General features: G+C 63.7%; 5 protein-coding genes across 21 annotated transcripts; 2 read left to right on the top strand and 3 right to left on the bottom strand.

The window, feature by feature from the left end:
- Positions 1-238: 238 nt before the first annotated feature.
- Positions 239-7821, bottom strand: TMC6 (transmembrane channel like 6). 10 transcript variants are annotated; one of them, XM_050319372.1, is made up of 20 exons: positions 7407-7819; positions 7210-7328; positions 6781-6903; positions 6508-6666; positions 6287-6392; positions 6092-6188; positions 5750-6019; positions 5297-5487; positions 5078-5216; positions 4771-4926; positions 4412-4587; positions 4181-4262; positions 3761-3858; positions 3520-3609; positions 3295-3370; positions 2907-3040; positions 2381-2557; positions 2124-2253; positions 1916-1994; positions 239-826 (listed from the first exon to the last, which is right to left on the bottom strand). In XM_050319372.1, the coding sequence occupies exons 1-19, from the start codon at positions 7460-7462 to the stop codon at positions 1923-1925; spliced, it is 2451 nt and encodes an 816-aa protein (XP_050175329.1). In that variant the 5' UTR covers positions 7463-7819; the 3' UTR covers positions 239-826; positions 1916-1922. The 10 variants fall into 10 exon arrangements, 8 of the variants coding, with proteins under 8 accessions (XP_050175329.1, XP_050175328.1, XP_050175330.1 ...); XM_050319371.1 differs by having other exon boundaries at positions 239-831; XM_050319373.1 differs by lacking the exon at positions 239-826 and having other exon boundaries at positions 1451-1994; positions 5750-6004; positions 7407-7768.
- A 593-nt stretch (positions 7822-8414) lies between these two features.
- Positions 8415-10563, top strand: SYNGR2 (synaptogyrin 2). Its single transcript, XM_050319380.1, has 4 exons — positions 8415-8551; positions 8729-8966; positions 9194-9333; positions 9435-10563. The coding sequence occupies exons 1-4, from the start codon at positions 8447-8449 to the stop codon at positions 9630-9632; spliced, it is 681 nt and encodes a 226-aa protein (XP_050175337.1). The 5' UTR covers positions 8415-8446; the 3' UTR covers positions 9633-10563.
- A 317-nt stretch (positions 10564-10880) lies between these two features.
- Positions 10881-13753, bottom strand: TK1 (thymidine kinase 1). Of its 2 annotated transcripts, XM_050319139.1 has the most exons (7): positions 13678-13753; positions 13462-13493; positions 13257-13370; positions 13083-13176; positions 12661-12750; positions 12457-12576; positions 10881-12345 (listed from the first exon to the last, which is right to left on the bottom strand). In XM_050319139.1, the coding sequence occupies exons 1-7, from the start codon at positions 13741-13743 to the stop codon at positions 12190-12192; spliced, it is 672 nt and encodes a 223-aa protein (XP_050175096.1). In that variant the 5' UTR covers positions 13744-13753; the 3' UTR covers positions 10881-12189. The 2 variants fall into 2 exon arrangements, with proteins under 2 accessions (XP_050175096.1, XP_050175095.1); XM_050319138.1 differs by having other exon boundaries at positions 10881-12576.
- Positions 13754-14042: 289 nt separating this feature from the next.
- Positions 14043-16770, top strand: AFMID (arylformamidase). Of its 2 annotated transcripts, none has more exons than XM_050319456.1 (11): positions 14043-14157; positions 14246-14336; positions 14415-14519; positions 14603-14651; positions 14803-14888; positions 14967-15039; positions 15313-15410; positions 15582-15660; positions 15823-15952; positions 16165-16269; positions 16506-16770. In XM_050319456.1, the coding sequence occupies exons 1-11, from the start codon at positions 14128-14130 to the stop codon at positions 16611-16613; spliced, it is 954 nt and encodes a 317-aa protein (XP_050175413.1). In that variant the 5' UTR covers positions 14043-14127; the 3' UTR covers positions 16614-16770. The 2 variants fall into 2 exon arrangements, with proteins under 2 accessions (XP_050175413.1, XP_050175414.1); XM_050319457.1 differs by having other exon boundaries at positions 14044-14157; positions 16384-16646.
- A 345-nt stretch (positions 16771-17115) lies between these two features.
- Positions 17116-19782, bottom strand: LOC126642107 (uncharacterized). 6 transcript variants are annotated; one of them, XM_050319455.1, is made up of 7 exons: positions 19634-19782; positions 19450-19533; positions 19072-19160; positions 18627-18812; positions 18331-18468; positions 17985-18177; positions 17116-17662 (listed from the first exon to the last, which is right to left on the bottom strand). In XM_050319455.1, exons 1-7 carry the CDS (start codon positions 19698-19700, stop codon positions 17325-17327), a joined length of 1095 nt encoding a protein of 364 aa, XP_050175412.1. In that variant the 5' UTR covers positions 19701-19782; the 3' UTR covers positions 17116-17324. The 6 variants fall into 6 exon arrangements, with proteins under 6 accessions (XP_050175412.1, XP_050175411.1, XP_050175409.1 ...); XM_050319454.1 differs by having other exon boundaries at positions 18295-18468; XM_050319452.1 differs by having other exon boundaries at positions 17116-17205; positions 17296-17662; positions 18295-18468; positions 18627-19160; positions 19450-19776.
- Positions 19783-26056: the final 6274 nt, after the last annotated feature.

Consider the following 26056-nt stretch of genomic DNA (forward strand, 5'->3'; position numbering starts at 1 on the left):
TTGGAAGGAAACCCCAGGCTTTTGGGGAAGGGATGAGCAGAAGGCTCAGAGGCCAGACTGTGCTGGCACCTCTGGGCACAGGAGGAGTTGCTGCAGTGGGGCTGGGGGCTGTGGCAGCATCTGAGCTGGGCTAAGCAGGGCAGGGGCTGGTAAGGCTGCCCAGGTTGGAGACTGAATGCATATGTGGCTCCTGCTGGCAGCTCTGGCCCTACAGGCATCATGCCAGTCCAGCCACAGTGGGGTGACCTGGGGAAAGGTGTGGAATAACTGGGGAACCTGGGTGGGTGTCAGGAGCTGGGGTAGGCCCAGTGACAGGGATGCCTCAGCCAGAGATGTCTCACAAATTGTAGCAAGTTCGAGCCTGTGGCTGCCCCCCAGCACTCACTTGAGCTCAGAGAATCTCAGAATGGGTCAAGTTAGAAGGGACCACAGAGGGTTGTCTGGTTCAACCTCCATGCTCAAGCAGCATCATCCCACAGCACATGGCACAGGATTGCATCCAGATAGTTCTGGAATATCTCCAGTGAGGGAGACTCCACAATCTCTCTAGGTAGCCTGTTCTGGTGTGTGGTCACTGCAGAGGAAAGAAGTTCTTTCTCACAGAATATCATAGAATATGCTGAGTTGGAAGGGGCCCATCAGGATTATATTCAAGTGGAATTTCCTGCACATCCGTTTCTGCCTGTTGCCTCTTGTCCTATTGCTTGGCATCCTTGAGCAGAGTCTGGTCCATCCTCTGGCACCTCCCTGCAGATACTGACAGACACTGACGAGGTCCCCTCTCAGACATCTCTTCTTGAGGCTGAACAGGCCCAAATCCTTCAACCTGACCTTGTAAGAGATACTCGAGTCCCTTAATCATTTCTGTAGCCTCTTGACCTTCTCCAGGAGCTCCATGTCCTTCCTGTCCTAAGGAGCCCACAACTGGACACAGCACTCCAGATGAGGCTTCACTAGGGCTCAGCAGAGGGGCAGGATCACCTCTCTGACCCACTGGAAATGGGTTCTTAATGCATCCCAAGAAGGGCTGGGGCTGTGTGCAGGACCCACCCCATGCCCACACCGATAACCAGTGTCTGTCCATGACAATAACCCGCCCTGTGCCAGCGCTGACAGCCCGGCCTGGCCCGGCCGCCTCACCCAGCGGCGCCAGTGCCAAGTCACGGGGTACTGGTGGCTGCCTGTGCCTGGCACACACCACGGCACAACCTGCCCTGGGCCTGTCAGTGCTGTGGCACCAGGGCAGCTGCTGTCCCAGGGCCTGGGGCTGCCAGGGCGTGCCATGGAGGGGAGCAGCTCTCGGCACTGGGGCTGCAGACACTGCCCGAGGTGGCTTACGGCTCATGGGGCAGCAGTGGCCCTCGCTCCAGCGGTGTGGGCTGAGCTGTGCTCTGCCCTAGGCAGCTGGATGGGCAAGCAGGTGGTGCCGAGGAGCTCGAGCACACCCTGATGCAACTGCTGAGTCACCACCACAACCAGCCCTGAGGCGCTAACCCCACCTGCCTGTTTCCAGCCCAACAGGTCCAGACACCAGCCAGAGCCCTCCTGTGCAGCAGCACTTTAATGGGCCAGGTCAGCCTGAGCCTGCAGGGTCCCTGCCCAGCCCAGCACTCAGCACCATGGTGGTTCTTCTGAGTCCATCTTGCCAGCTGGTGCAGTGTGTGTAGGGCTGCTGGGGTGGCCTGGAGGCCTTGCTCATGGGACAGGGATCAAACAGCTGCTCTCCTAGCGAGCCAGGCACAGGGCTGGAGCTGGGTCAGTGCCTGGCAGTTCTGTGCCACGGCATTCCTATTGATGTGCCTCAATGGGTCCTCGGCCACAGCAAGGAGAGAGAATCTTCCCCAGCATCCTGTGTTCCCGCAGCTTCCAGTGCAGTATTGTGATGGACAGATCCAGCCCTTCATGCCAGCCTTACCTGGGTCTCAGGCACGTCTCTCTCGCTGCTCATAAACGGAGTGAAGCTTCTGTATGAGAAATACCTTATCTTCCCCTTCCTGCAACAACAGAGCCGTGGAGCAGCTGAGTGGCAGTGCTACCAGGGCCAGAGCCTGAAGAGGCAGTCCTAGGGCTGGACCAGGCCATGGAGCAGCCGGGAGGGGCAGGGACATGGAGCGCTCACGCACCTTGGCGATCTGCTCCCTGAGCAGGCAGATGACCCTCTGCTGGCCTCTCACCACTTGGATGTAGAAGTAGATCACAGCTCTGCAACAACAGGACAGGATGGTGGCAGGCAGGCTGAGGAACTCCGGGCTCCTGGCACCGGGATGGGGCACAGGGCTTTGGATTGACACCCTGGCTCCCAGCCCTGCTTAGGGCCATGACAGTGGGACCCTCAAAGCAAGGGCCCAGGGTTCAGCCTTGGGCTTGGGTCCATACTCACAGCAGGGCCACAGACGTGAAGAATAGGAGGAAGGTGTTCTCCACCAGGTGCTGGTGGACCCAGGTGAACAACGTGATGCTGGGGTTGGACTTCTGCAGCACTAGCACCCAGCTCTTCCCTGATTTGTAGACGGTTTCCAGCCCCCGGAAGGGTCCGCACGTTTCTGATGGCTGTACCCTGAGCAGACAGATCGATGGGGTGGTCAGAGCAATGGGCAGCCCAGCAGTCGCTGCCCCCAGCCCAGGGCACTGCCTGTCTCAGACACCCAGCCCTCCTGGGACCCAGCCTCCCTGTCCCCAGCATCTTCAGGGATCTTCATCCTTGTGTCCTGCACCAGGAACACCCGGGAATAGCTGGAGGAAGTGGGCACAAGCCAGTGGCTGGGTAGCACCTGCCGGCCTGGGGCAGCACTGCACAGCCTGGTGCTGGGGGATGTTGGGGTTGGGGGGCATGGTGTCTCCAGGCCCCTCCATCTCCAGACAGCCAAGGGTCCTGTGCCCCAAGCCATGGCCTGGTGGGTACTCACGACCAGATGGTGTAGGAGAGGAAGATGGTTGCACCCAGGAAGAAGGGGAAGCACAGCAGGGTGATGAAAATGGTGCTCATGTGCGATGCTTGCCAGGGCTTGCTGGGGGACTGGCAGTTTCGCATCAGGCTGGTCTGTGAACAGGGAGCAGCATCCTGTGGGCTGCCGGCTCCTGAAGAGTGGCCCACGCCCTGCTGTCCTCTCCCTCCTACCCACTGGGAGCCGAGCGAGCCTGAGGACACCCTCTCCCCAGCAACCTCTGCTCAGTGCCACCAGGACAGGGCTGCTCCGTGCAGCACCGCTGCTGCAGCAGAGGTTGGCAGTGGCAGAGCAGAGTGTCACCGCTCTGTCACCAGTGGGGAACTGCAGGGGGCAGGGAGAATCACACCTTTTTGATGTAGAACAGCAGCAGCAGCTTCAGCATCTGCACGGCCGGCAGGAGTGGAACGAAGAGAATGCCCAGCCTGCGAGTGGGGGGGAAGACAGGCTCGCCTGGATCTAAGCCCCAAGGGAGCCAGTGGTGGGCACAGCTGTGGCACACCCACAGGGCTCTTGGGGAACACAAGGTATTTGCCAGCAGAGGAAGGAGCCGCACCAGGCAGAGACGTCTCACCAGGTCAGGGTCTGCCCGTAGATCAGCTCCAGCACATTTCGGGCAATGTCAAACTCGGGCCTCTGCCTCAGCCTCTTCTCCAGGATCAGCCTGGAGAGGAGCAGAGCTCTGCTCCCACACTGCCCAGGGGACCCTCGCACCCACCTTCCCACTCCAATGTGGCAGAGCCTGGGCACACCAGAGAGCTGGGGCCGTGCGGGGACACCACACGGAGGGGGACACACATCCTGGGGCACGTTACCTCCACAACAGCTCCCCAAAGAGTGTGTCCAGCAAGGTGAATATGAAATCCATCACCACAAAGCGATAAAGGTCCTGCCCCACACATGTCTCCCAGCACTAGGGATACGAGCAAGGGTGGCATACAATCACAGAGTGGTTTGGGTTAAAGGAACCCTAAAGCTCATCTCATTCCACCCTCCTGCTGTGGGCAGGGACACCATCTGCTAGACTAAGTTGCTCCAAGACCTGTCCAACCTGGATTTGAACGCTTCCAGGGATGGGGCAGCCACAGCTGCTCTAGGCAAACCTGTGCCCAGTGCCTCACCACCCTCACAAAGAAGAATTTCTTCCCAGTATCTAGTAAGGAAGAAACCACCAGTTCCTTCCCTGGCCCCATGCTGAGTCTGGCCCCTCACAGCCCCGGGGCAGCAGTGCTGACCTCCTCTGTTGAGCAGACAATGCTCCGGCTGAGCCACTGGAAACACAGCAGGCTGAGGACCACCATCTTCAGAATGAGGTTCCTGGAGAACAGAAGCAGGGCCAGGAGCCCCTGAGCCCAGGGGATGGAGGGGCCAAGCCCCATAGACAGGGTGCCTGGCCCCAAAGCATCCCCCCATGCCACAGGTGGGGGCACAGGACTCTCCCTCCACCATAGCCCCAGCCAGCCCACCTGAAGATTGCCACGTAGACCTGTGTCACAGGGGAGTCATGCTTCTCCCACACTGCCAGCAAGTTGTACAGGTGGGGCATCAGCGCATTGAGGAGGGACACCACAAAGGGCAGGACCAGCAGGATGGCTTCCTGCTGCCACCTGCCACTGCCCCGCACTCGCTGCTCCTGCTGAACCTGGTGAGCAGGTACTGGGGTGAGCACACAGATTTGGGCAGCCAGGCATCCTTAGGGAGGGCAGCAAACATCCAGGCCAGGACAAGAGCTGCAACGGGGCTGCCCCCACCTCCCTCCTCGGTACCCCTGCCATGTCGCTCCAACCCCAGGGCAGGGGATCCCAGGGCGAGGGCTGGCACTCACCACATGCATGTACTTAGAGAAGTGGTGCACAGCCAGTGTGCAGCCCAGCACTGAGCCCAGTGTCAGGGTCCAGGCCAGCAGCACCACGATGCAGTGCCTCAGGCGCTGGTAGAGGCTCTGGGAGTGGGAGCGGGAGCGCTGCTCTGCCAGCAGCTCCTGGAAGAGAGCAGTGCCAGAGCTGCCAAACCTGCTCCACGCCTGGAGCCAGGGTCTGTCCCGCTGCACCGTGGCAGGACCCAGAGGGATGATGGACAAAGCACTGAGGCAAGGATGGGATTGGGGGTGTTTGTATCACCCAGCTCCTCACCTTCAGCTGGGTGCAGAAGTTCTCACACCGTAGTTTCACTGAGCGCCTCTGGATCACCTTGAAGTCCCAGGCACAGAAGACTTTAATGGCCAGGTCCCCCACGGAGCTTCCCACACTCTCCCGAAAAGAGCAGAACACGCTGCATGAGGGAGAGGGCATCAGGGATCAGGGCTGAGTGAAGGGGGAAGGCTGGCAGTGTCACAGGTGCTGCTGACCCACCAGTACATCAGCAGGATGCAGGTGACAAGGAAGGAGGCCCCAACGCTGAACAGGTAGGCCAGTGGCATGTTGTACGGGAACGAGGGGGCTGTGAGGGGGCACGTGCTGCCCTTGAGGCCAGGGCTGCAGGGCTCATTGAGGGTGATGTTGCTGTAGTAGCCATAGTACAGCAGTGAGTGTGTGAAGTAACCCTGGTGGAAAACACATGATGTGGCCCATGGTGACCTCAGCGGTGCCTGCAGTTCCCTGCCCAGCCTGGCACCTCACAGAGTCCTAGGCTGGGGCAGCACCAGGCACCCCGTTTGCACCCACGGCACTGGCAGTCCTGGGGCCCAGGCCGTGCAAGGGCAGGGACTGGGGCATCACTGTGGTGGGGATATGGGACTGCAGCCCAGGCCTGGAGCAGCCCCTGTCCTGGGGATGCCCAGGCCCTGGTGCGTGGGCTTTGCTTACCGCTCCTGTGAGGAGCTCGAGGCCGGTGAAGGGTGGGGGGCTGGCCGAGGTAGGGGGATATACAGCCTGCAGGGCCACCACGAAGGCCAGGAGGATGAGAAATGAGAAGAAGTTGAACATAAGGAGTGTCTTGAGAAAAAGGAAGTAGGAGAGGACACTGGAACCAAAGCGGCCACTGATTTGCTTCAAGGTGTAGTGCCAAGGCTGTGCGGTGCGGAGCAGGGAGAGGAGCCTGTACCAGAGACCTCGGCAGCTCTGGGGAGAGAGAACCTGTGGAGAGCACCAGAGCCAGAGCCTGCACTGGAGCCCCTGCATAGCTGTGCAGAACCCACCCTGACTTACGAGGCTGATGTAGACAGTGGACCACCCACAGGGCGAGGAGGGGGCCCAGTGCTGGGCACGCTGCCTCAGGATGCCCCTCTGCCTGTTGACCTGCCGCCTGTCCAACAGAGATGAACGTCAGAGGGTACCACAGGTCCCAGGATGGCTCTGGCTGTGGGAGCTCTGCCTGATTGGGCCTGGCACAAGGGGACCTACCGGAGGGTGCGTTTCTCTGCCAGGCTGATGGGCAAAGTGAGCAGCATCTGGCTGCGCTGGTAGGGCGAGAGGCTCAGCAGCTCCTTCACCAGCAGGCTCCGCTTGTCTGGGGCACAGGGGGCTCAGTGGGACACAGCTAGCCAGGTCACGGCATGCCCTTTCCAAACCCAGTGTAGGGACAGTGCCTGGCACTGCCTGTTCCCGCTCCAGGGGACCCTCACCTTCCAGCGTGGTGCTGGCGGGGTCGGTCTCCAGGTCGTACTGCCGCAGGCTGGGCCGCGCCGCACGGCACAGCTGCTGCAGGGGTGGGCGGCTGCTCCGGCGCCGCAGCCGGGCCGTACGGTTGCAGTACTGGGAGATGATGGCCCCGAGGCTGCGTCCTGCAGGCCAGAGCAAGGCAGGGTTTGGGTGGCCATGGGAGAGCAAGGTAGGTGGGAGAGCTCTCTGAGAGGCTCTGGGGCCTGGAGAAGGGCAGGAGGGCAGGTGGCACCTACCGATGGTGCGGCTGGGCATGCTGGCCAGGATCTGCAGGGAGGTGGAGGAGTAGCCAGGGCACTGCCCTGGCTCTGCCCAGGCTGCAGCACAGGCGTCTGGGGGAGCCAGGCAGGCCGGGGACTCTAGGAGGGGGAAGGCAGGATGCAGAATACCCAAGGCTCATCCCTGTGTTCCCACTGCTCTGCTCCAGCACAGAGGACAGGTGTGTGTCCTGGTGTGTGCTTCTCCCTTCTCCAGGGGCACTCCCTATGTCCCCAAGAGCTGGTCTGCTCTGCTCTGCCCTGTACCAGCCAAGGCATCAGCGGGCTCCTTCAAGGCTCTAGCCACAGCCTTGACATGTACCCCAGCTGGCCCAAGCAGAGTCAGGGTTGGTGGATGGCCCTGGGCACACACATTATCCTCAGCCTGCCTCGGCTGCAGTCCTTTACCTCTGTCCCTCTCCTCCATCTCGAGCTCCAGACCTGCCTCGATCAAGCTGCTCTGCTCCAGGATAAGCTGGTGGAAGGAGGTGTGCAGGGCTCTCTCGTTGTCCGGGCTTGGCTCCTGGCTGCAGGGACACAGGGACACCATGCCACTGGGGTGCAAGAGCTAGGGCACGGTGAGGCAGCAGGAGGGTCACACTCACCCATCGCTCTCGGTGCCCTCGAGGACGTGGAGGGTGATGGAGGGCGGCTGGGACATCCTGCAGGCCCGAGCGGGTCCCTCCGACACGCGCCCTGCCGCGGCGAGCGGACGGGAGTCAGTGGCCCCGGCCCCCGGTTCCCCCGCGCACTGCCGGCCCGCTGAACGAGGACGGAGCCGGAGCCACTGCGTGTGGGGTCCGGGGCAGGCGGGAGCGCGGGGCCTGTGGGCCTAAACCGGGGACTAACCCCGGGCCCAACCCGGCAGCAGGAGGAAGGAAGAACGGGCGGATAGGGCGGCGCCGCCGTCGAGCGGGTCCCGCGGGGGAGGAGCTCGCCCGCCCGTCGTCCCGGGACCCTCAGGGGCAGAGACGGAGCCTCCAAGCACCAACCCCAGCGCACGGCTCGGGAGGGGTCCGAACTGTCCCCAGGAGGACACATCGGAGCACAGATCCCCCCTCACGCCGTGTCCCCCCGTCCGCTCCCGCCAGTGCCCAGCGCCGTCTCCTTCCTCCCTTCCTCCACCAAGCCTCGGGCTCCGCAACTCCCTCGCCCCCGGAGCGGGCTAAGGCAGACGGGAGCTCCGGAGCTCCTGGGCAGCTCCCCCCCGCCCCGATACCGGGAACCGACGAGACGCCCCGCCGGGGCTCCCGCCGCCTCCGCCGGGGCCGTGGGTCGGCGTGGGTGCGGATCCGCGGGGAGGGCGAGGAGCACCGAGCCCTCCCCGCCCTGTCGTTCCTGCCGTGTCCCGGTACAGGGCGGGGGCGGCGGGAGCCCCTCAAAGCCCCTGTTTCCCCTGGGCCGCACTCACCGGGAGCCGCCGCCGGCCGGGCCGTGGGGGCAGTGCTCCCCGTCCCCGTTACACCGGGGCGGAGGCAGGGACGGAGCGGGGCACCGGGGTGCAGGGCGGGACGAGCGCAACTCTCTGTGCCCGGGCGGTGGAGTCCCGGTCCCGCCGGCCCCAGCCCGCCCCGCCCCAGCGCCACGGGACCGCCCGGGCCGGCCCTCCCGGGGCGGTGCCGCGCAGGAGCGGCAGCGGAACGCGATGGAGGGCGGCGGCGGCGCCTACGGGGCGGCGAAGGCTGGCGGCGCCTTCGACCTGGTCCGTTTCCTACAGCAGCCGCAGGTGCTGGCGCGGATCGTCAGTGCGGTGAGTCGGGACGGGACGGGACAGGAGAGCCCCGTCGGGACGGGCCGCGGACGGGACGGGCCCTCCCCTGGAGCCCGTCCGAGCCCGCCTCCCCTCCGCCCTGGCTGGTGCCCCCGGCCCGTCGGGCACGGGCAGCCGTCTCGGTGCCGCCCATCGGACACCGGCTCCGCCCCACAGATCTTCGCCCTGATCGTGTTCGCCTGCCTGGTCGGCGATGGCTACATGAATCTGCCCGAGGAGTCCCATCTCTTCTGCGTCTTCAACCACAATGAGGACGCCTGTCGCTACGGCATCGGCATCGGCGTCCTCGCCTTCCTCGCCTGCATCTTCTTCTTTATGGTGGACGTCTACTTCCCCCAGATCAGCAACACCACCGACCGCAAGTACTTGGTCCTGGCCGACCTCGGCTTCTCAGGTACCGTGGGCGCGGGGCAGGGCTGTGCCTCCCGCCGCTGCACAATGGCCGCCTTGTCCCGTGACGTGGCTGCCGGTGCCTGGCAAAGGGAGTCGCTCCCTGGCACGCTGCCCGTCGGCCACGAGCTGCTGCTGCTGCTGGGCACCCCGAGGAGTGGCTGCCCCCGGCCGGGTGCCTGCGCCAGCCCGCACGGTTGAGCAGGGTCTTCATGCTGCTTGCCCCCACAGGTCTCTGGACCTTCCTGTGGTTCATCGGGTTCTGTTTCTTGACCAACCAGTGGTCCTGGACACGGGCCGAGGACGTGTACATCGTGGCAGACTCTGCCCGTGCTGCCATCACCTTCAGTTTCTTCTCCATCTTCTCCTGGGTGAGTGAACCACCCTGCCCTGGTTGAGGAGAGCGTGGAGGGGCCCCTTGTACCGCACAGCCCAGGACAGCCCTGACGCTGCCGCCCCCTCCTCTCTGCAGGGCCTCCTGCTGACCTTCGCTTACAAGAGGTACAAAATGGGGGTGGAGGACTTTGCTCAAAGCTATGTCGACCCCACCCCAGAGGTTTCGACTCCCTACTCCAGCTACCCCAACATCAGCCATGAGAGCTACCAGCAGCCGCCCTTCACCCAAACGGCAGAGGCCCCGGAGGGGTACCAGCCCCCGCCGGTGTACTGAGTCCCGGCTGGTGCCCACGGGATGGCTGTACCATTGCAATTCCTTCTGTGGGGTGGGAGGGAGGGGCCTGTGACTTAGAGGGGTGGGAGGGTGACAGCTGCTTCGTGTGAAGGTGACTGGGCCTTGGTGTGGGGCGCAGGAGGGGCCTAGTCCCAATGCTGGAGCCAAGCTCTCTGATGAGGGGTCGAGAGCCCCATGTGTGGTGGGTAATTTGGCGCATGGTAGTGATTTGAAGCTGCTGGGTGAGCCCTGTGGCTGTGGCAGGGTGGGTGTGTGGGCAGCCCTGGCACAGCTGAGCCTCTGCCCTCGCTGTGGTGCCCTGGTGGAGTGTGTGGTTCACCCTCCCCTGACCCTGCCCCAGCTCTGCCCCTGTGACTGCTGCCCTGGCCTGTCCTGGCCCCAGTGCCTTTCAGCCCTGCTGGCTGCATCCCCCCGAGTGCTGTCTCTTGCTGCCATAGCACAGCCAGGCCCAGCTCCTGCCTGTGCCAGCTTTCCGTGCCTTCCCTGCTCGGCTGCTGCTGGGTGAGCTGTTGCCAAAGCCCCCCTTGTCTTCCACTGATGCCACACTGTGCCTTCCCCCAGCCTGCACTAGAGCTGCGAGTGCTCACGCAGTTTTGGGATCTGTGGGAGCAGCGAGCATTGGGATCCCTCAGCAGGACCAGGGCTGCTCCAGCTGAGGAGGGTCCTGCAGTGCTTTCTGTCTCTTGCTTGCCTCCCCCGTAAGTGCTGCCTCTGCTAACGTGAGGCTGTGCTGCCATGCCCTGCCCACGGCTCCCACCTGCACTCTGGGTGCCGCAGGGCTGCTGTCTCAGGTTGTGTTCGCTGCTGTGCTATGGTGAAGCTGTTCCCGGTGGCCCTGTGCAGGCTGTTGCTGCTGGGGCTGGTGTTCAAGTAGTTGTCACTGTAAGGTTTGAATAAACTTTTTCACCGAGCCACCGTGTGCCTTTTGTCTCTGGGGAAGAAGGGGTTACTGCCCTCTCCCCCTGAGGGATGGGGGTGCCAAGCAAGGCAGTGGCAGCACAGCCCCTGCCAACTGCTGCGCTGTGCACTCACGCTGGTGGCTATTTTTAGGCCACCCTCCTCCTGCTTCTCAATCCGAGCAGAGCTCCAGTGCCAGCCCTGTGAGCAGCCCTCCCGCCCTGTGACCACTCCAGTGACCAGCCCAAGCTGTCTCACTGGTCACAACCAGGAAGCTTCCACAGAGCACTCCGGTAGAAAACACACACAGAGGTTCATTAAGTTATTTATTAACCTAAAACAGCCGCAGCAGTCCCTTCCCCAGCCCTGAGAGAAAAACTCAGGCCTGGCACTCACGTACTTGTGAGTACAGTTGTGCCCACTAGTAACATGGGTGCAACAGAGGGAGTTCATGTGGCTCTTAGAGCCTTCCAGGGCACAAGCAAACAGTGACCCTGCGCTCACACACGGAGATCTGGCCTGGCCAGAACCAAGAGCTACTGCTTGGAGCCTGTGGCTCTCTTGCAGGGAAAAGCACTTTTGCAAGGAGTAAGGAACAAAGCCAACAACCTTCCAGAAGCCGAATCAAGCAAAGTAGGAAGAGGATGCCTCAGTCAGCTTAGAGCAGAGGAACAGTCAGCCTTGAGAATTTTGGAAGGTTCAGGAGGGAGCAAGAGACACAACTAAAGAACCAGCCCTTCATATCAGAGCCCCTTTGCCAGGTAGCTGGACCTTCACAGGAACAGTTGCCCAAATCTGGCTGGATGAAACCCTGAGCCTCCAAATCCCTCACAGTTAATGCAGCACCAAAACGGCAGCACCAACCTTGAACCTGAGAAAAACTGCCCTGAATTTGGAGGAGGCTCTTCCTGGGGCCAGTTTTTCCAAAGGACTCTGTCACAGCCTGCTAGACCACCACCAGCCCTTACAGTTCAATGGCTCAGAAGAGCCTGCTGCCAGGCTGAGTTGGGCCTTCCTTTCCCCTCTTCTGTTTCACCAAGAATTGACAAAGCAATAATAAAAGTGAGCATCAGCAGTCAGAGAGGCCAAGGCCCTGCCCAGGGCTGGGTTGTCGCGTGTGTCAGTTTAAAAGTTGTGCCACAGCTCTGTGACAAGGAACAACTTACCTCAGACTGTTAAAAAAGGAAGTGGGCTCAAAATATTAATGACTGTACATTGTCATTAGAAACCTGGAATTTAGCAAGAGTGCACCAGAGAGAAGGGCTGCGTTCACAGGCACCAGAGCCAGCCTGAGTACACACAGAGCACGGGGAGAGCTGGCCAGGGCCATGGCAAGCAGCGGGAGCCCTGCAGCCTAGGTCATCATGGAGTGAGCCAGGGTCTGTGTGTGGTAACATCACTGACTACATCCGTCCCTGTGTTCTGAGACTGGAACTCACTCTTATCAGGCTCTCTCTTCAGCTCTCCCCAGCATCAGGCCTGGTGGATCCTCCTTGGCTGTGGTGCTCAGTGTGGGGAGGCAGTGGAGGTTGGGTAGGGAGGGCTGAGGCACTGAACAGTTCACTAAAAGCAGGGGGAGGCAGATCCCATGCCCATGAGCCATGGTACTGAGCTCCCTTCTCCTCCATTTTCCCAGCAGTCAAGTGAAGATCTTGCGAATGGCAGCTGCCTCTTGCTGCCTCAACGCCAGGGGCACATTCTCCTTGTTCTCCAGCCCAGGCTGCTGGGGCCGCTTGCGGAAGTAGCAGGCTCGGCACACGGAGTGGTACTTGTCGGCTCCTCCAATCACTTCAACCTGGCAGGGAAATTCGGAGGGTGACTCTGCAGAGTCCAGCTTCCCTGAGGGGATCCCTCTGGACCAGCAGGACTGGAAAGGTGAAGCAGTTTCTGTTCCGAGGGAACTCACCTCCCGCTCTGCTCCCAGCCTCTTGGTGTAGGAGGCCTCCCGGAAGCACTCCATGCACACGGCGTTCAGCTTCACCACGCTCTCCGCCAGCGGCACGAGGTTCAGGATGCTCCCGAAGGCCTGTGCGAGACAGCAGAGGAGGTGCTGCTGGGCGGGTTCTGTGAGGATCCCAAGGCAGCTGCTGTGCCAAGATGAGTGTTTTACCTTCCTCTGGAAAGTCCCATCCAGAGCAGCAACGATGACGGTTTTCCCGGTGTTGGCCATTGTCTCGCAGAACTCCACGATGTCTGGGAACTGGATGGGGTACAGGCACAGCGTCAGGAGGGAGGAGGGGCAGCACTTGGCTCTGGATCCTGCAGCAATCTCTGCATGCCCAGACAGCAGCACCACGAACAAGGAAAATCAGAGCCACGTGCCCTGTCTGTAGAATGGGTTGCAGTCCTATGCTATCAGGGACTACAGGGAAGGAGGGTTTGACTACAAACACAGTCCAGCTGGATCAAACCGCCCCAGGGCACTTCTTCCCATCTCTTCCTACAGATGATTTAGGCCTTGGTCTTCACAGAGTGTTCTGGGGAGCCTGTGTTCCCCAGAGCCCCCCGAACCCACCCGAGCCGTGCACTTACGAACTGGCCCTCGTCGATGCCGATGACGGCGGCGCCCAGCGCCTCCTGGTACACGTCCTGGAGGAGCTCGGCGGGCACAGCCTCCATGGTGCTCCTGCGGGCAGGGAGGGGGTGAGCCGGGCGGGCCGGGGAGCCCCGTGGAGGGGGGGTGGTCCTCCTGCCCCAGGGACTCACTTGTCGTGTGTGGACACCCCACAGGAGCTGTAGCGCGTGTCCTTGGCGTACTTCACCAGCAGGCACCGGTACTGGGCAAGCTGGAAGCGCCGCACCCGCCGCATGAGCTCCGTGCTACGAGACACTGTGTCAGAGGGCACCGGCACCAACCCTCCCCTCAGCCCCCGCCCCGGGCCCTGCCCCGCGCCCCCCGTCCCGGGCCTACCTCTTCCCGGAGAACATCGGCCCGAAGATCACCTGGGGGCAGAACGGCGGGTCATCGGACAGCTCCGGCTCCGCCCGGTGCCGGTGCGGCCCCGGCCTCGCAGCCTTCCCAGCGCAGCGCCCTGGGGCGGTACCGTCCCCGTCCGTGCCCCTAGCCCGGTGCCTCGGGATGGTACCTGTCCGCGCCCCCCAGGGCGGTGGCCGGGAGGTGCCGTACCTGTATCTGCCCGCGGGGCCGGCTGGGCGAGCCGGGGTGGACGCCGGGCACGGTCAGGCAGTTCATGGCGGACTGACTGCCCGAGCCCGCGCGCGCCGCTCCGCCGCGCCGGTGCCGGCCAATCGGGTGAGGCCCCGCTCCAACGCGCCGCCGGGCCAGCCAGTCGCGGGAGGGCTCGCGCCGGCGCTCCGCGGCGCTGACCAATGGGAGCGCGGGCGCCAAAATTCTTATTTTGCCCTGAGCGTCGGCACCGCCTTCCCGGGCAGGCGGGACGGGACGGACACGCCCCCGTCCCTGGCCCCGCCCCCGGGCTCCGGCCTCGCCTCCAGGGTGGCCAATGGGAGTGAGGCGGCCCCGCCCACGGACTCTGGCCCCGCCCACGGACTCTGGCCCCGGGATCGGGACGGGACCGGGACCGGGACCGGGACCGGGACCGGGACCGGGCGCGACATGGGCGGGTGGCGGGATATGTCCCCTGAGGTGGGGCCCGGGGCGGGTAGCGCGCGGTTCTCTCCCGGACGGCGGGGTCTCTCCCGGACCCCGCTGCAGCCCCGTTACCTCCCCGCAGGCGCTGGAGGACCAGTACTCCCCCAGCCGCTGGTCCCCCCGCCTCGACCGGGACACCATCATCGACGCCCACCTCGCGGTGACCGCAGCAGGTGAGGAGCGGGGGACGCCGGGAGTGGGGGCTGCGCTCGGTGTCACGGCCCCGTGCCCCACCGCCTCCTGTCCTGCAGGAACCGAGCGGGCCCGAGCCAGCGCCCAGACCTCGTTGCACGTCCCCTACGGCAAAGGGGACGGGGAGAAGCTGGACATCTATTTCCCCACGGACCATGCTGGGAGTAAGTGACAGTGAGGTGAGGACAGTGAGGACGGGGGTGGGCAGGGGTCGGACCCTCTGCTTACCCCCCACTGCACTGTGCAGCCTTCCCGGTCCTGGTCTACATCCATGGCGGATACTGGCAGTGCCTGAGGTGAGGTGGGGTCCCTTCCCAAGGGTGCCCACCCTTACTGACCCCCTTCTCCTGACACTGAGACTCCCTAGGTACGTGGGGTCTGACCAGTCCACAGCTGGCCCCTGCAGCCCCTGGCCCCCACAGCCTGTCAGTGTCTCTCTTCCCCCAGCAAGGACGAGTCGGGATTCGCAGCCCCCCCGCTGGTGTCGCAGGGGGTGGCAGTGGTGGCGGTGGGGTATGACACAGCCCCCAAAGGTAGGTGTTGCCCTGCAGAGGCTGTGGCCACATGCATGGCCCAGTGCCATCTGACCCTGCCCTCTGCCCTCTGCCCAGGTCACATGGACACCATGGTTCTGCAGGTGCGCCGGTGCATTGCCTTCCTGGTGGAGCAGTACCCTGGGATCAGGTGGGCAACTCCCGGGGGGGCTGGTGTGTGAGCGTGGTTGGGCAAACGAGCCCTGCACCAGGACAAAGACTCCAGCCCCTCAGCCCAAGTGCTGGGCAGCACCTGCGGCTGCGATCCTATCAATGCACGAGGCAGCAGCTGACGGATTAGGAAACATCCAAAGTGCTGTGTTCAGGCGTGCTGCCCCCTCCGCATGGAGCAGGATGTCCCTAAGCATCCCCAGGTGTCCCTGCCAGTCACTCCCTGAACTGGCTCATGGCTCTCTCCTTCCAGAGGCATTTACCTGTGTGGGCACTCAGCAGGGGCCCACCTGGCAGCCATGGTGCTGTTCACGGACTGGACGGAATTCTGCGTGGTGCCAGATATCAAAGGTAGGGTTGGCGTATCCCAGTACGGAGGCTGGAGGAGAACTGGCCTCTGCACCTGGGACACAGCTGCGGGGCTGTGGAGCTGAGAGGATGAGCTGCCCAATGATGAGGTCCCCAGGGTTGTGGGAGCCACCTAAGCTATGGCCCCTCACTTGTTGGTGCCTCTGCCTTCAGGAGCGGTGCTGGTGAGTGGCGTGTACGATCTGGAGCCCATCCTGCACACCTATGTGAACGATGCTCTGAACATGAGCTGGTGAGCCCACACGCTGCAGGGACAGGGCACAGGCAGGCAGACATCAGTGGCCCTGTGGCCGCTCTGCCCCTGTGCCAGCCCCTGGTCGATGAACCCAGCCAAGGACATGGCTGTTCTTGGAGCAAGGGGCTGTGTCAGCTGCCACTGGGGTGACTCCTGCAGGGAGGTGGCCCAGAGGAATAGTCCCATGCGACACGTTGCCCCAGCGGTGCCAGCGGCCTGTGAGGTGCTTGTGGTTGTGGCCCAGCACGACTCCCCGGAGTTTCGCAGGCAGTCAAAGGAGTACAGCCAGGTGAGCTCCAGCAGCACCCAGCCCCAATAGAGCGCTGCTCCAGCTGGCCCTCGCCAGCCTGTCCAACTGCAATGAAGAGCTCGTGTGCTGGATCAGAGTGGTGTTTCTAGCTCAGGGAAGGATGCCAGTCCTTGCCAAGCTGTCATTCCTGCTGCCCTGTGCAGGGCAGGTGGGGACTGGGGTCCCTCCTGCCAGCACCACTCTCTCCGCAGGTCCTGCGCGCAGCCGGCTGGTCTGTCTCCCTGCTGGATCTGGCTGGTAGGGATCACTTTGATGTCATTGAGAAGCTGTCAGAGAACAGCTACATTCTCACTCAGGTAGGCAGGAGGGCTGTGCTGAGACAGATCAGGTGGGTGCAGGGCTGGCTGTCACCTCCCTGTGGGGAGGAGTGGGGCCAGCTCCTGCTCAAAGGGCTTGGTTCCTCATCCCAGGTCATTCTGAACATGATTTCAAGAGCATGATGGCATGTTGAGAGCAAATAGACAGGGACCATGGCCCTGTGTAGTGGCACCAGGCAGCCAGTGTCCCCCTGCCCACTGCCTCCTTGCTCCAGCACAGGGTGGCCACTGCCTCAGACCCCACCGGCCCCTTCTGCTCTGCCCAGCCTAGGCTGGTGCCCCTTCCCTGGGATATTCCTGCCTGCTGGAGCATGAAGGCCTGAGGGCTGCAAGGCTCTGTCTGGACAACTGGTTGATGAAGATCATTCCCTCAGTGTCCTTTAAACTGCATGTTGTTGATACAAAATAAACCAGGAATTACTGCTGCCTGGGGTAGCTGCTTCCCAGGGAGCCGGTGAGTGCACACCCACTGTGATTACTGCTGAGGGAATCCCTTCTTCCAGCACCCAGTTCTGGGCTGGGGACTCGCTGACCCAGAACATAGCAGAGAAGCCTGGGGAGCCCACATGCTGCTGCAGGACTGGCATGACACAAGCCTCTGGGAATGGGGGTGACAGAGCCATCCAAGCCAGGCTGGGCTCATACTCCTGGGACAGTCCTGGCCAGACACAAACCTTGGTGCTGCTGTGCAGTGACTCTGGTCCTGTGGATGAGATGCTTCCATGTCCTCAGAAGCATTTGTCCCTTCCTGGAGACCTTGGCTGAAATGTCCCTGCTGCAGAGGCAAGAGAGCCAAGCACACTTAAAACACCCTGCACAGTCACAGTACTGCCAGAAAACATTTATTTTATGCACTGACCACCCCAAGGACTGGGGTCTCCCCCAGGCTGGGCTCACCCTGGTTTGTCAGTGTGCCTGTTGGGACAGGTGATGTGTTGCAGTCAGCTGGGAACACACAGGGGCTGGTCCCAGTAGTCCCAGCCCCTGCACTGTGGGCTGGCCTACCTCCTTCAGCTGGGGGGCTGGGAGGAAGCTCAGGCTTCCCCTGTGCCCGGAGGAGTCGGACGCAATCCCAGGACCAGCTTCTCCTGGCACTTCCTGGCAACAAACTCCAGCTTGCTCCTTGCGAGCTCAGTGTCGCGGACCGAGATGTCGCGGTGCCAGACGGCACGCACGGTGTGCGCCGACCAGGGGAGCAGCAGGACGCTAACAGCCTCCCCGGTCTCAGCCACCTCCTCCTCGCTGGTGGCACGCAGGTGATCGCAGAGTTCAGCAGGGGATGGCCAGGCCCCCCGGACATTTACCATTACAATGTTGGTCTCCACTGCTGCCAGGTTAACAGAGCAGAGAGGCGAGTCCAGCATGTGGATGCCTGTGGGAGGCCTGGGTGGTGGGTGCAAGCCCAGTGTCTGCCTACCTGGGAGAGGCTACCTGCCCCAGCCCTGCCCCAGGTCCTGGCTGAAGGGGAGCCCTTTACCCCCCTGTGTGGTACCGGGGTCATTGTGGGCACCACAGGGATGGTCATAGAATCATCCCAGCACTCCAGCCAGATGAGGATCCCAGCAGCACCCGCACCTGGCTGGAGACCCAGCATGGCCACTGGGGGATGGTGCCTGAGCCAGCATTACCCCAGCAGTACCTGGCGGTGCTGGGCATGCCATGACCTCCTGGCACACCAAGGGGCCCTGAGGTACCTTCTGCAAAGCGCCGGGCATTGTCGTGGTCTCTGTGCAGCGTGGCCTCTGCGTGCTGCAGCCCGAGGAGCGCAGCGGCCGCCAGCACTCCCGCCTGCCGCATCCCCCCGCCCAGCAGCTTCCGCACGCGCCAGGCCTCGGCGATGAACTCCCTGCGCCCTGCCAGCACCGCGCCGGCCGGGGCACCCAGGCCCTGCGGAGCCACCAGCGGGGTCACCCCAGCTGCCCCTCCTAGGGACGCGCCCAGCCTGCCAGGTGTGTTAGCACAACACCTGCAAACAAGGGCCAAGCTCCAGCTTGCACTGCCTACCGCCAGCCCCAGAGACTCCTCTCCACACAAGCACACCTTGGAGAAGCAGAGGGACACGGAGTCACAGTGCTGGGTGATCTGAGCAGGCTCCACGCCCTGGGCCACGGCCGCATTCATCAGCCGTGCGCCATCCATGTGCACCTGCAGCCCGTAGCGGTCAGCGAGCTCACGGACCTGGGGGGCAAAGGGGTAGCTGGTCTGGGATGGACCCCGAGGGCGTCTTGTCTACCATAAGCCTCACTGTGAGCTCCAGCATCCCCACAGTGTCAGTGTGCTGGGTCCAGCTGCCCATGTCAGGCAGGATTGTGCCAGCACTGTCCATGGGCTCCCACCTGCCTGAGGTAGGTGAGGGGCAGCACCCGGCCTCCCGCCGAGCTGTGTGTGTTCTCCAGGCAGATGAGCTCAGGGCGTGGGTGGTACCGGCTGCCATGGGCCTCGCGGATGGTCAGCTCCAGCTGGTCCAGGTCAAAGGTGCCATCTGGCAGATCTGGCAGGGCTTGGGAATGGACACCGGCAACCTGCACCCAGGATGGTAAGAGCATAGAGCCGACAGGGGACAGTGGTGGCACAGGGGGGATCTGGTCCTTTGCCCCTCTGTTCCCTCCATCGGGTGTGCTCAGCCTGTACTCATGTGGTTTCGAACAATCTGGGTGATGCTGTGGCAGTGGGTCCTCTGCCTGGCCCAGTCCTGGCCGCCAGAGGAGGGCAGCACACGGCCGCCCTCCTGCCCCTGCCTGCACTGCCACCAGTGCCACCGTGCCTGCCCTCGGTACGCACCTGTGCGGCCCCACCATGCTCATAGAGGTGCAGGTGGGCATTCTGGCCCAGGAACAGCTGAGCTCCCCTTTGCCGGCAGTGGCACATCACTAGGGGAAGAGAGGTTGTGAAGGAGGGGTGCCAAGGGCAGCACCCCACAGCTCTGCCCTACCGCCCTCCCACTACCTCCCCGGCAGCAGTGGGGTTCTCCCTCGGGGAAAGAAGAGCTTCTATGGGGACCCTGGCCCCAGCAACGCTCTCCCGGGGGAACGGGGCTCTGGGGACACGGGAGGCGCAGGGCTGTCCCGGCCCTCCGCATGTCCCACGGGACGGGGGCACCACTTGCCCCCGGAACGGGCCTGGGGGCGCGGGGCGCAGTGGGTGCAGCCCCGGACTCACCAGCAATAAGGTTGGCCATGGTGGCGGTGGGCACGAACAGAGCCGCCTCCGTCCCCAAGGTCCCAGAAGCTCGGCGCTGCAGCTCTGCGGAGGGACATGGGACTCCTGGAGGGCTGGCGCTGGGGGTCCCGGGGCGTCGGGAATCCCCCAGGGACCTCACGGAAAGTCCGTCCCCTCCGCCCACCGTTCACCGCCGGGTCCTCCCCGTAGTCGTCGTCGCCCACGGCGGCGCGGGCCATGGCGCGGCGCATCCCCGCGCACGGCCGGGTTACCGTGTCGCTCCGCAGGTCCACGGGGCGGGGGAGCTCCTGCGGCTGCGACCCCCCAGTCACCCCCCTGCGCCCCGGCAGCCACCCCTGTCGCAGCACCGCCCGCATCGCCAGGACCGCCCCCCGCAAGGGCTCCCGGGCGGGGGCGGGATCTCCCGGCCCCCGCCCCGGGAATGGGGTAGGGACACGGGACTGTTGGCAGCAGTTCCTGCGTGGGCACTACAGAGCCATCCCTCCATTCCTTCACACCCCCCCCACCACTGTCCGCTCACCTCAGCCACAGTGGCGCTGGGTGACACGGGTGGGGGCCGCCCCAGCCCCGCAGTTTCCCGCGGCCCCTCGCTCTGCCAGGAGCCCCATCCTGGGGGCCAGGGGGGATCCACGAGTCTTTCCATGGCTGAGAGAGGGTAGCTCCGACTCCCACCACGTTGTGCCGCTGCCAACAGGCTGGCACGGGGTCACCAGGCTGCTGGGAACTGGCTGCAGCTCTGGCTGTGTCTGCCCTGGTAGCAGCCGACGCATCACCCGGTGGCACCGAAGGTGGGTTGGCACTGCACCGGTGCTGTAGGGTCTGTGGGCAGCTCTGCAGTTCTCAGCACTACCTGCCTGCTCTGGGGGGACCAACAGGCCTCTTGGCAGAACTCTGCACTGCCCCGGAGCAGGAGGGCATGTGCCCAGTGCAGCAACGAGACCCCCCCACCTTTCACTGTCAGGCTGGACCAGCTGGGCTGTGCCTGCCTCATGCTGTCAGTGGGGAGGGGGGCACAGCTCTGCAGAACCTGACACCTTCTCCTTGGCACTTGCAGGGCATCAGCAGGGCAGGTGCATTCAGGTCCCCCCTTCCCCTCAGGGGCCCGTGCTGCCCAGCCCTGCCCACCTGTGAATGTGCCACATTCCAGCCACCTGCACCATGGCTCCTGCCATGCTGATGCCTTCTATCTCCCTCCGTCCCGCCACAACCTTGGCCCTCCCTAGATCCCACATCCTGAGCCTTGCAGCTGCCCCGCTGGCTGCCCTGCCTCTGCCTGCACCCCTGCCCATGGGGCCTCCTCCCTCATTGCCCCCCTCGCTGTCAACCCCGCAGATGAGTGAGCCATAAACAGTCCTTCACAAGACGTTTTTCACACACAGGGCCACATGTTAACAGTTTTTCTTTATTTACTGCCTCCATTTCCTCTTTGTTCCAGGAACTTGTCCTCCAACTTCAAGCTGCTCATGATTAGGCAAAAAGGCCTCTAATCTCCCCGATCTGATTTACCGTCACTGAGAGCAGACGCTTCCCGTTACTGGCCCTGGACCTGGGAGCACGGACAGCTGAGCTGTGCCGGCTGCTGAGCCCAGCCGAGCCTCCCCAAAGCTGCCCCGCTGCACACACCGCCTTCCCGGCAGCTTCCTCTTCCAGTAAGAGCTGGGCAGCACAGCCGGTCACGTCACAGGTGAAGGGCTGGGGGGAAGAGCAGCTGTGGGGCCCTGAGCCAAGGACCCCTCCCCATGCCTGGGATGGCTGCCCTAGGGCAAGGCGGGCTTTGGAGCTGCTTTCTCTACTTGGAAGGGCTGGGTGGCTGGAGCATCCCTCAGCATGGCCTTCCCAGCCACTCACCCATCCACTCTTACAGCACCTGGTGGGGTGATTGGTGGCCCTGGGGTGCCCACAGTGGGGAGAGCTCCCATCCATCCTGGCTGTCCCTGTACGTGGCCCCAGCAAATGCTGAGGGTTGAGAGAGCTGAGGGGCAGCTCAAGGCTCTGTGCTGTGCAGCCCCTCCAGCCCAGGCAGGATCTGCAGCCAAGCAGGGGCTCCACTGGGAGGTGGCCACATCCTCTGCAGGACCATGCAGCGTGGCTGGGTCTCCTCCACAGAGCCCCTTGTCCTTCAGCCCCATACCTTTCTCTGGGTCTCTGGGCTGGGACCTCTCTCGGGGTTCTCCCCTCACTCTGAGCACCCACAGAGAGCTTCCCCATCTGCATGGGGTGCAGTAGGGCCACGGTGGGACTTGGTGGCCATATGTGGGGCAGCCAAGCTGAGGACTCAGCACTGTGGGCAGGGGGTGGGCAGTGCCAATGCCTGGCCAGTGGCTTGGCTGGCAGCTGGGGGCTTGCTGGGGGCTTGCCCAGGACCACACTGCACTGTGGCTCTGCAGCCACCACCTGCCCACGCCAGCTCCTGTGGTGGGCTGAGCCTCTCCTCCAGCCGTGCCTCCCCCGGGCTAAAATTAGCAGCTGAGGCCTGGCTGGGGAGCCGGGAGTGGAGCCCAGACCCCACCGCGGAGGATCAGGTTTCCCCCCCTCCCTGCCACAGGCCTGGCAGCCACTGGGGCTGATTCCCGGAGCTGGGCCCCCCCTGCCACCGGCCCCACCGGCAGCCCTGTCCCAGCCCTGCCAGACCCAGCTGCTTTGCCCTGCGCTGCAGGAGGCTCAAGAGGGGTTGTGGGGGGGCACAGTGCTGTACCTAACCAGACTGGGGCCAAGATCTCTGCCCCTGGCATACATGGCTACCCTGGAACAGGCTGGCAGTGAGCTCTATTCCCAGCCTCCCAGTAGAGCTGGTGGCTGCAAGGGGGGCCCTGTGGGGATGGGGCTGTCGGTGGCTCGGGTGGTGTCCTGGGGGTCTTGTGCCAGGTGCCCAGGGCTGGCTGAGGGCTGGGTAGTGACCCTGACATTCTCACCATGAACATCTGAATGGTCCCGGTCCCACTGGGGCCGGGGCAGCCGCCATCCATCACCCCTGAGGGGCCGGAGCTGCAGAGCCGAGCGGTTTCCCGTTACTGGGAATGGCAGGGCGATGCCCGGGAGCGCCGGTTCCAGGTTCGGCCGGGCCAGGTCGTGCCCCCACCCGCCGCAGTCCCGGTGTCGGTGACGTGTCCCGAGCTGCAGCCACCGTTCGCACACAGCACCGGCCAAGGTTCGGCCCGGGACAGAGCCCCGACGGGCAGAGTCCCGGGGCTGCCACGGCCATACCCGGTGCGGGAGCCGCGGGCCGCCTCGGGGAGACTGCGGAGCCCCGCGTGGTCCGGTGCCGGAGCCGGGGCCCGGTGGCCGCGCGGTCCCGGCCGGTGCCCCGTCCCCAGCCCGCGGGGCCGCGGGTGCCCCCCCTCTGCCGGCAGCGACTTTTCCAGTAAAACCGCCGCAGAGATCCCGGCTTCCCGACAGGCCCGGCCTCCGCGCCGGGGGGGCGCCGGCCGCCCTTAACCCTTCCCGGCCCGGCCGGCCCCGCGCTGCCCGCCCGACTGCGGGCCCGGGACCCGGGGCGGCTGCGCCCGCCCGGCCCGACCCGGCGGCTCCGGGGACCTGCGGGGGACTCTGTCCGCCGAGTCCGGGGCGGCGATGACCCCGCTCCCGACAAACAGGGGGCCCAGTGGTCCTGGTGGTCCCGGAGGCTCCAGTGCCGAGGCAGCCTGACCCGCGGCACCGGGAGCCGGTGGGAGACACCCGACCCCTGCTCCGGGGGTCTTTCGTCCTCAGTCCCGGCGGGGTCCGGCTGTACCGGGAAGGGCCCCCTTAGCCCCCCATGACCCCAAACAGAGGGTTTCCCTTCTCAGGGTGCAGCTGAACAGGGTCTGGACCCCTCCGCAGGGCAGAGGGACCATCCCAAGGGCCGAAGAGCTGGAGAAGCGACAGGAAAAAAAGCCCCTCTGTGCTGTACCCCAGCGCGGGCTGGGGATGGGCGCTGTGGGGATGGGGCGGCCGTGGGGTCCCTGGGAGAGCCCGGGTGCTGGGGCAGCTCTGGGGGTACTCTGGGAGAGTGCTGGTGGCAATGACGGCTCAGGGCTAGTGGCTGTGCCAGCTCCACAGCCCTGCCCAGCACTCCGTGGAGACACTCCGGACGGGTGGGCAGAGCTGGGGCTGCCCGGGCAGCGAGGGTCCATGCTGAGAGCTGTGCAGAGCAGTCCCCGCTGTGCCCTGCCTGCCGCCAGCTGCTGCACTGGCTGAGCCAGGGCTGAGGTAAGTGCTGTAATTGTTTTCTCTGTGGCCCGAAATGAATAATTGAGAGGTCTTTGAGGAGAATTAATTAGCCCGTTTATTGGCAGTAAATGCTTTTCTCCAGATGAGGAAATAGATCCTGAGCCACACGTGGGGCAGGCGGATGCAGGTCGTTGAGGCTGCTCCGGAGCTTGTGGGTGCCAGTCCGCAGGCCAGGCGTGCCGGTGCCCTGTGCCCACTGTGGGCTCCCATGGCCTCCCTGCAGTCCTGCATGCCCAGAGCTCACTGCACGCACGGCCAGCGGAACCCAGTGTGGGTGGGAGCAAGGGGCATGAAGGGGTGAGGAGGGTCTTGTGGCATTGTGGGAGCCCTCTGCCTCTATCGTGCCCATGTGGCTTCCTGCTCCCCCCCAGCTCACATCCCATGCTAGGGGCTCCCTCCCTGTGCAGACCCTGCTGTGTCCCCTTGTGTCTCCTTCCTTGTGGCTGCCAGTGTGGTGCAAGCTTGGGGCTTGTGACCTGCACCTCCTCCTCCTCCTCACCTCCTCTTTCTCCTCCTCCCCTGGGCATGAGGTGAAGGGCCCTGGATAGCCAGAAATGCTTAAACAAGGATTTCCTTGTTGCTGCACGAGCTGTTTGCCTTCTCCCAGGCCAGCCGTTAATGAGGTTTGGCAGGAGGCACTGTCAGCCCCAGCCATTGGATTTCTATAAATCAGCCTGGAGCTGATGCTTGCGGCTAGGATGGAACTACTTGGCTTCAGTGCATGGGACTGCAGCCTGTGGGTCGTGGGAGACCCTCTGGGAGTGGAACATCCTGGCAGGGTGGAGAGGGGCAGAGGCTGAGGGGGCCAAAGAGGACAAGGGGGCTGTGGCTGCTTCCCAGCAGACAGGTCAGAGTGTCTGCTTCCAGGAATGGTGGAAAATGTAAAGCAAAAAACAAAGCAGCTTCCCACAGCTGAGGTGCTGCTGTGTCCTGATCTTTCCCACATTCCCACCTCCCTTCCCCAGACCCGGAGAGGCTGTTGGGTGGTCAGAACTGGGATGGGAATGGCTTTGCCCCCCTGCCTGCCCTGCCTTGGAGTGGGGAGAATGGCTGTGGCCACGCGTCCCTGGGCAGCCTTAGATGTGCAAAGTGGGGCAGGCAAATCACCCATCCCCCAGGAAGCATCGCTGCAGCTGGGGCTGGTGGTCTCTGCTGCAGCTGGCCCCTACCGGGAAGCAATGCTATAGTGGCAGGGCTGGCATGGGGGCCCTTTGCACTGAAGCTGCCATGGCAGATGCGCTGGCTGCTGTTGGTACAGGGACACTGCCAGGGCTGCAGGTCCTGTGGAGTGCCAGGCTACTGCTTCCCACAGGGACACAGGCTGTTCCCAGGCAGGAGTCTTGCTGGGATGTCTGGAGTGGGGCAGGGAGCAGGTTCCCATCAAGAAGGGCCTCCTGGGAACGGATGCTCAGGCATTCTGCTCCCGGCAGTCCTGCATACAGGAAAGGAGGCTCTGGGAAGCAGGACCCTTATCTCTGGTTTTCCACAGCCATGCGTTCCCCTCGCTGTCGCGGGGCCGTGGGCAGCTGGGCTTTGCTCTCCTCACCAGTGGGACGGTTTGCTTGGGAACTGGCACAGCCTGTCTGTGCTGTGCCAGGCTGGGGGGAGCAGCAATTCTCAAAGGTGACGTTTTAGTTCCTGCTCTGATTGTGCTTCCCCTATATTCAGAAACCCCTCTGCTCTTGCTTGGAAAGAGAGTTTCTGCAGTGTGTGGAAAACAAGAGAACCCCCAGCCCCAGCATGGCTCCAAGTCACCGCTGGCTGCTGGAAAAGCTTCAGCCTCCCCCCTAGTAGCCTGGCCAATGGTGGGGCAGCCTCCAGGTCAGCGGTGTCCCTCCAGGTCAGCAGTTTCCCCACACAGTGACCCCACAGCAGGACAGCACCAGGATAATGGTGGGGGCAGTGAGCAGGGCTTGGCAGGAGCTGTTCCTCTGTCTGCAGCTGCACACCTCCACTCTGCTCTCGTTAGCCTGGGCTACTGCCAGGCCTACCTGGGGTGGGATGTGTCCAGTCAGAGGAGAGGGAAGATGCTGCTAAGTCAGAGCCCCTGTTGTGACTGGAATCTGCCACTTCCCCTCTGTCTGAACCCATCTGTGGGTGCGAGTGCAGCTGGAGGCTCTGAACGGCAGCCGATCCCCACAGCAGCAGCAGTGTGGTGCTGGGCATGGGCAGCACTGGGGAGCCCTCAGTCCCCCAGGGACCCACTCATGGCTGGGGCAGTTGTGGGTGGCACCCGAGTGCACAGCTCTGTGAGAGGGCACCTGCACCACGCTGGGAACCCGGGTTGGTTCTGGCTCTTTCACTGCTCTGTCAGCCCCAGGGCCCTGCTCCATGCTGTGGGCAGGGTCTCTCTGTGCCAAGGTGCCTGTGCCCACAC

This window comes from Myiozetetes cayanensis, unplaced genomic scaffold, assembly GCF_022539395.1.
Source record: "Myiozetetes cayanensis isolate MyiCay16 unplaced genomic scaffold, myiCay2020 scf22, whole genome shotgun sequence".
Lineage (NCBI taxonomy): Eukaryota > Metazoa > Chordata > Aves > Passeriformes > Tyrannidae > Myiozetetes > Myiozetetes cayanensis.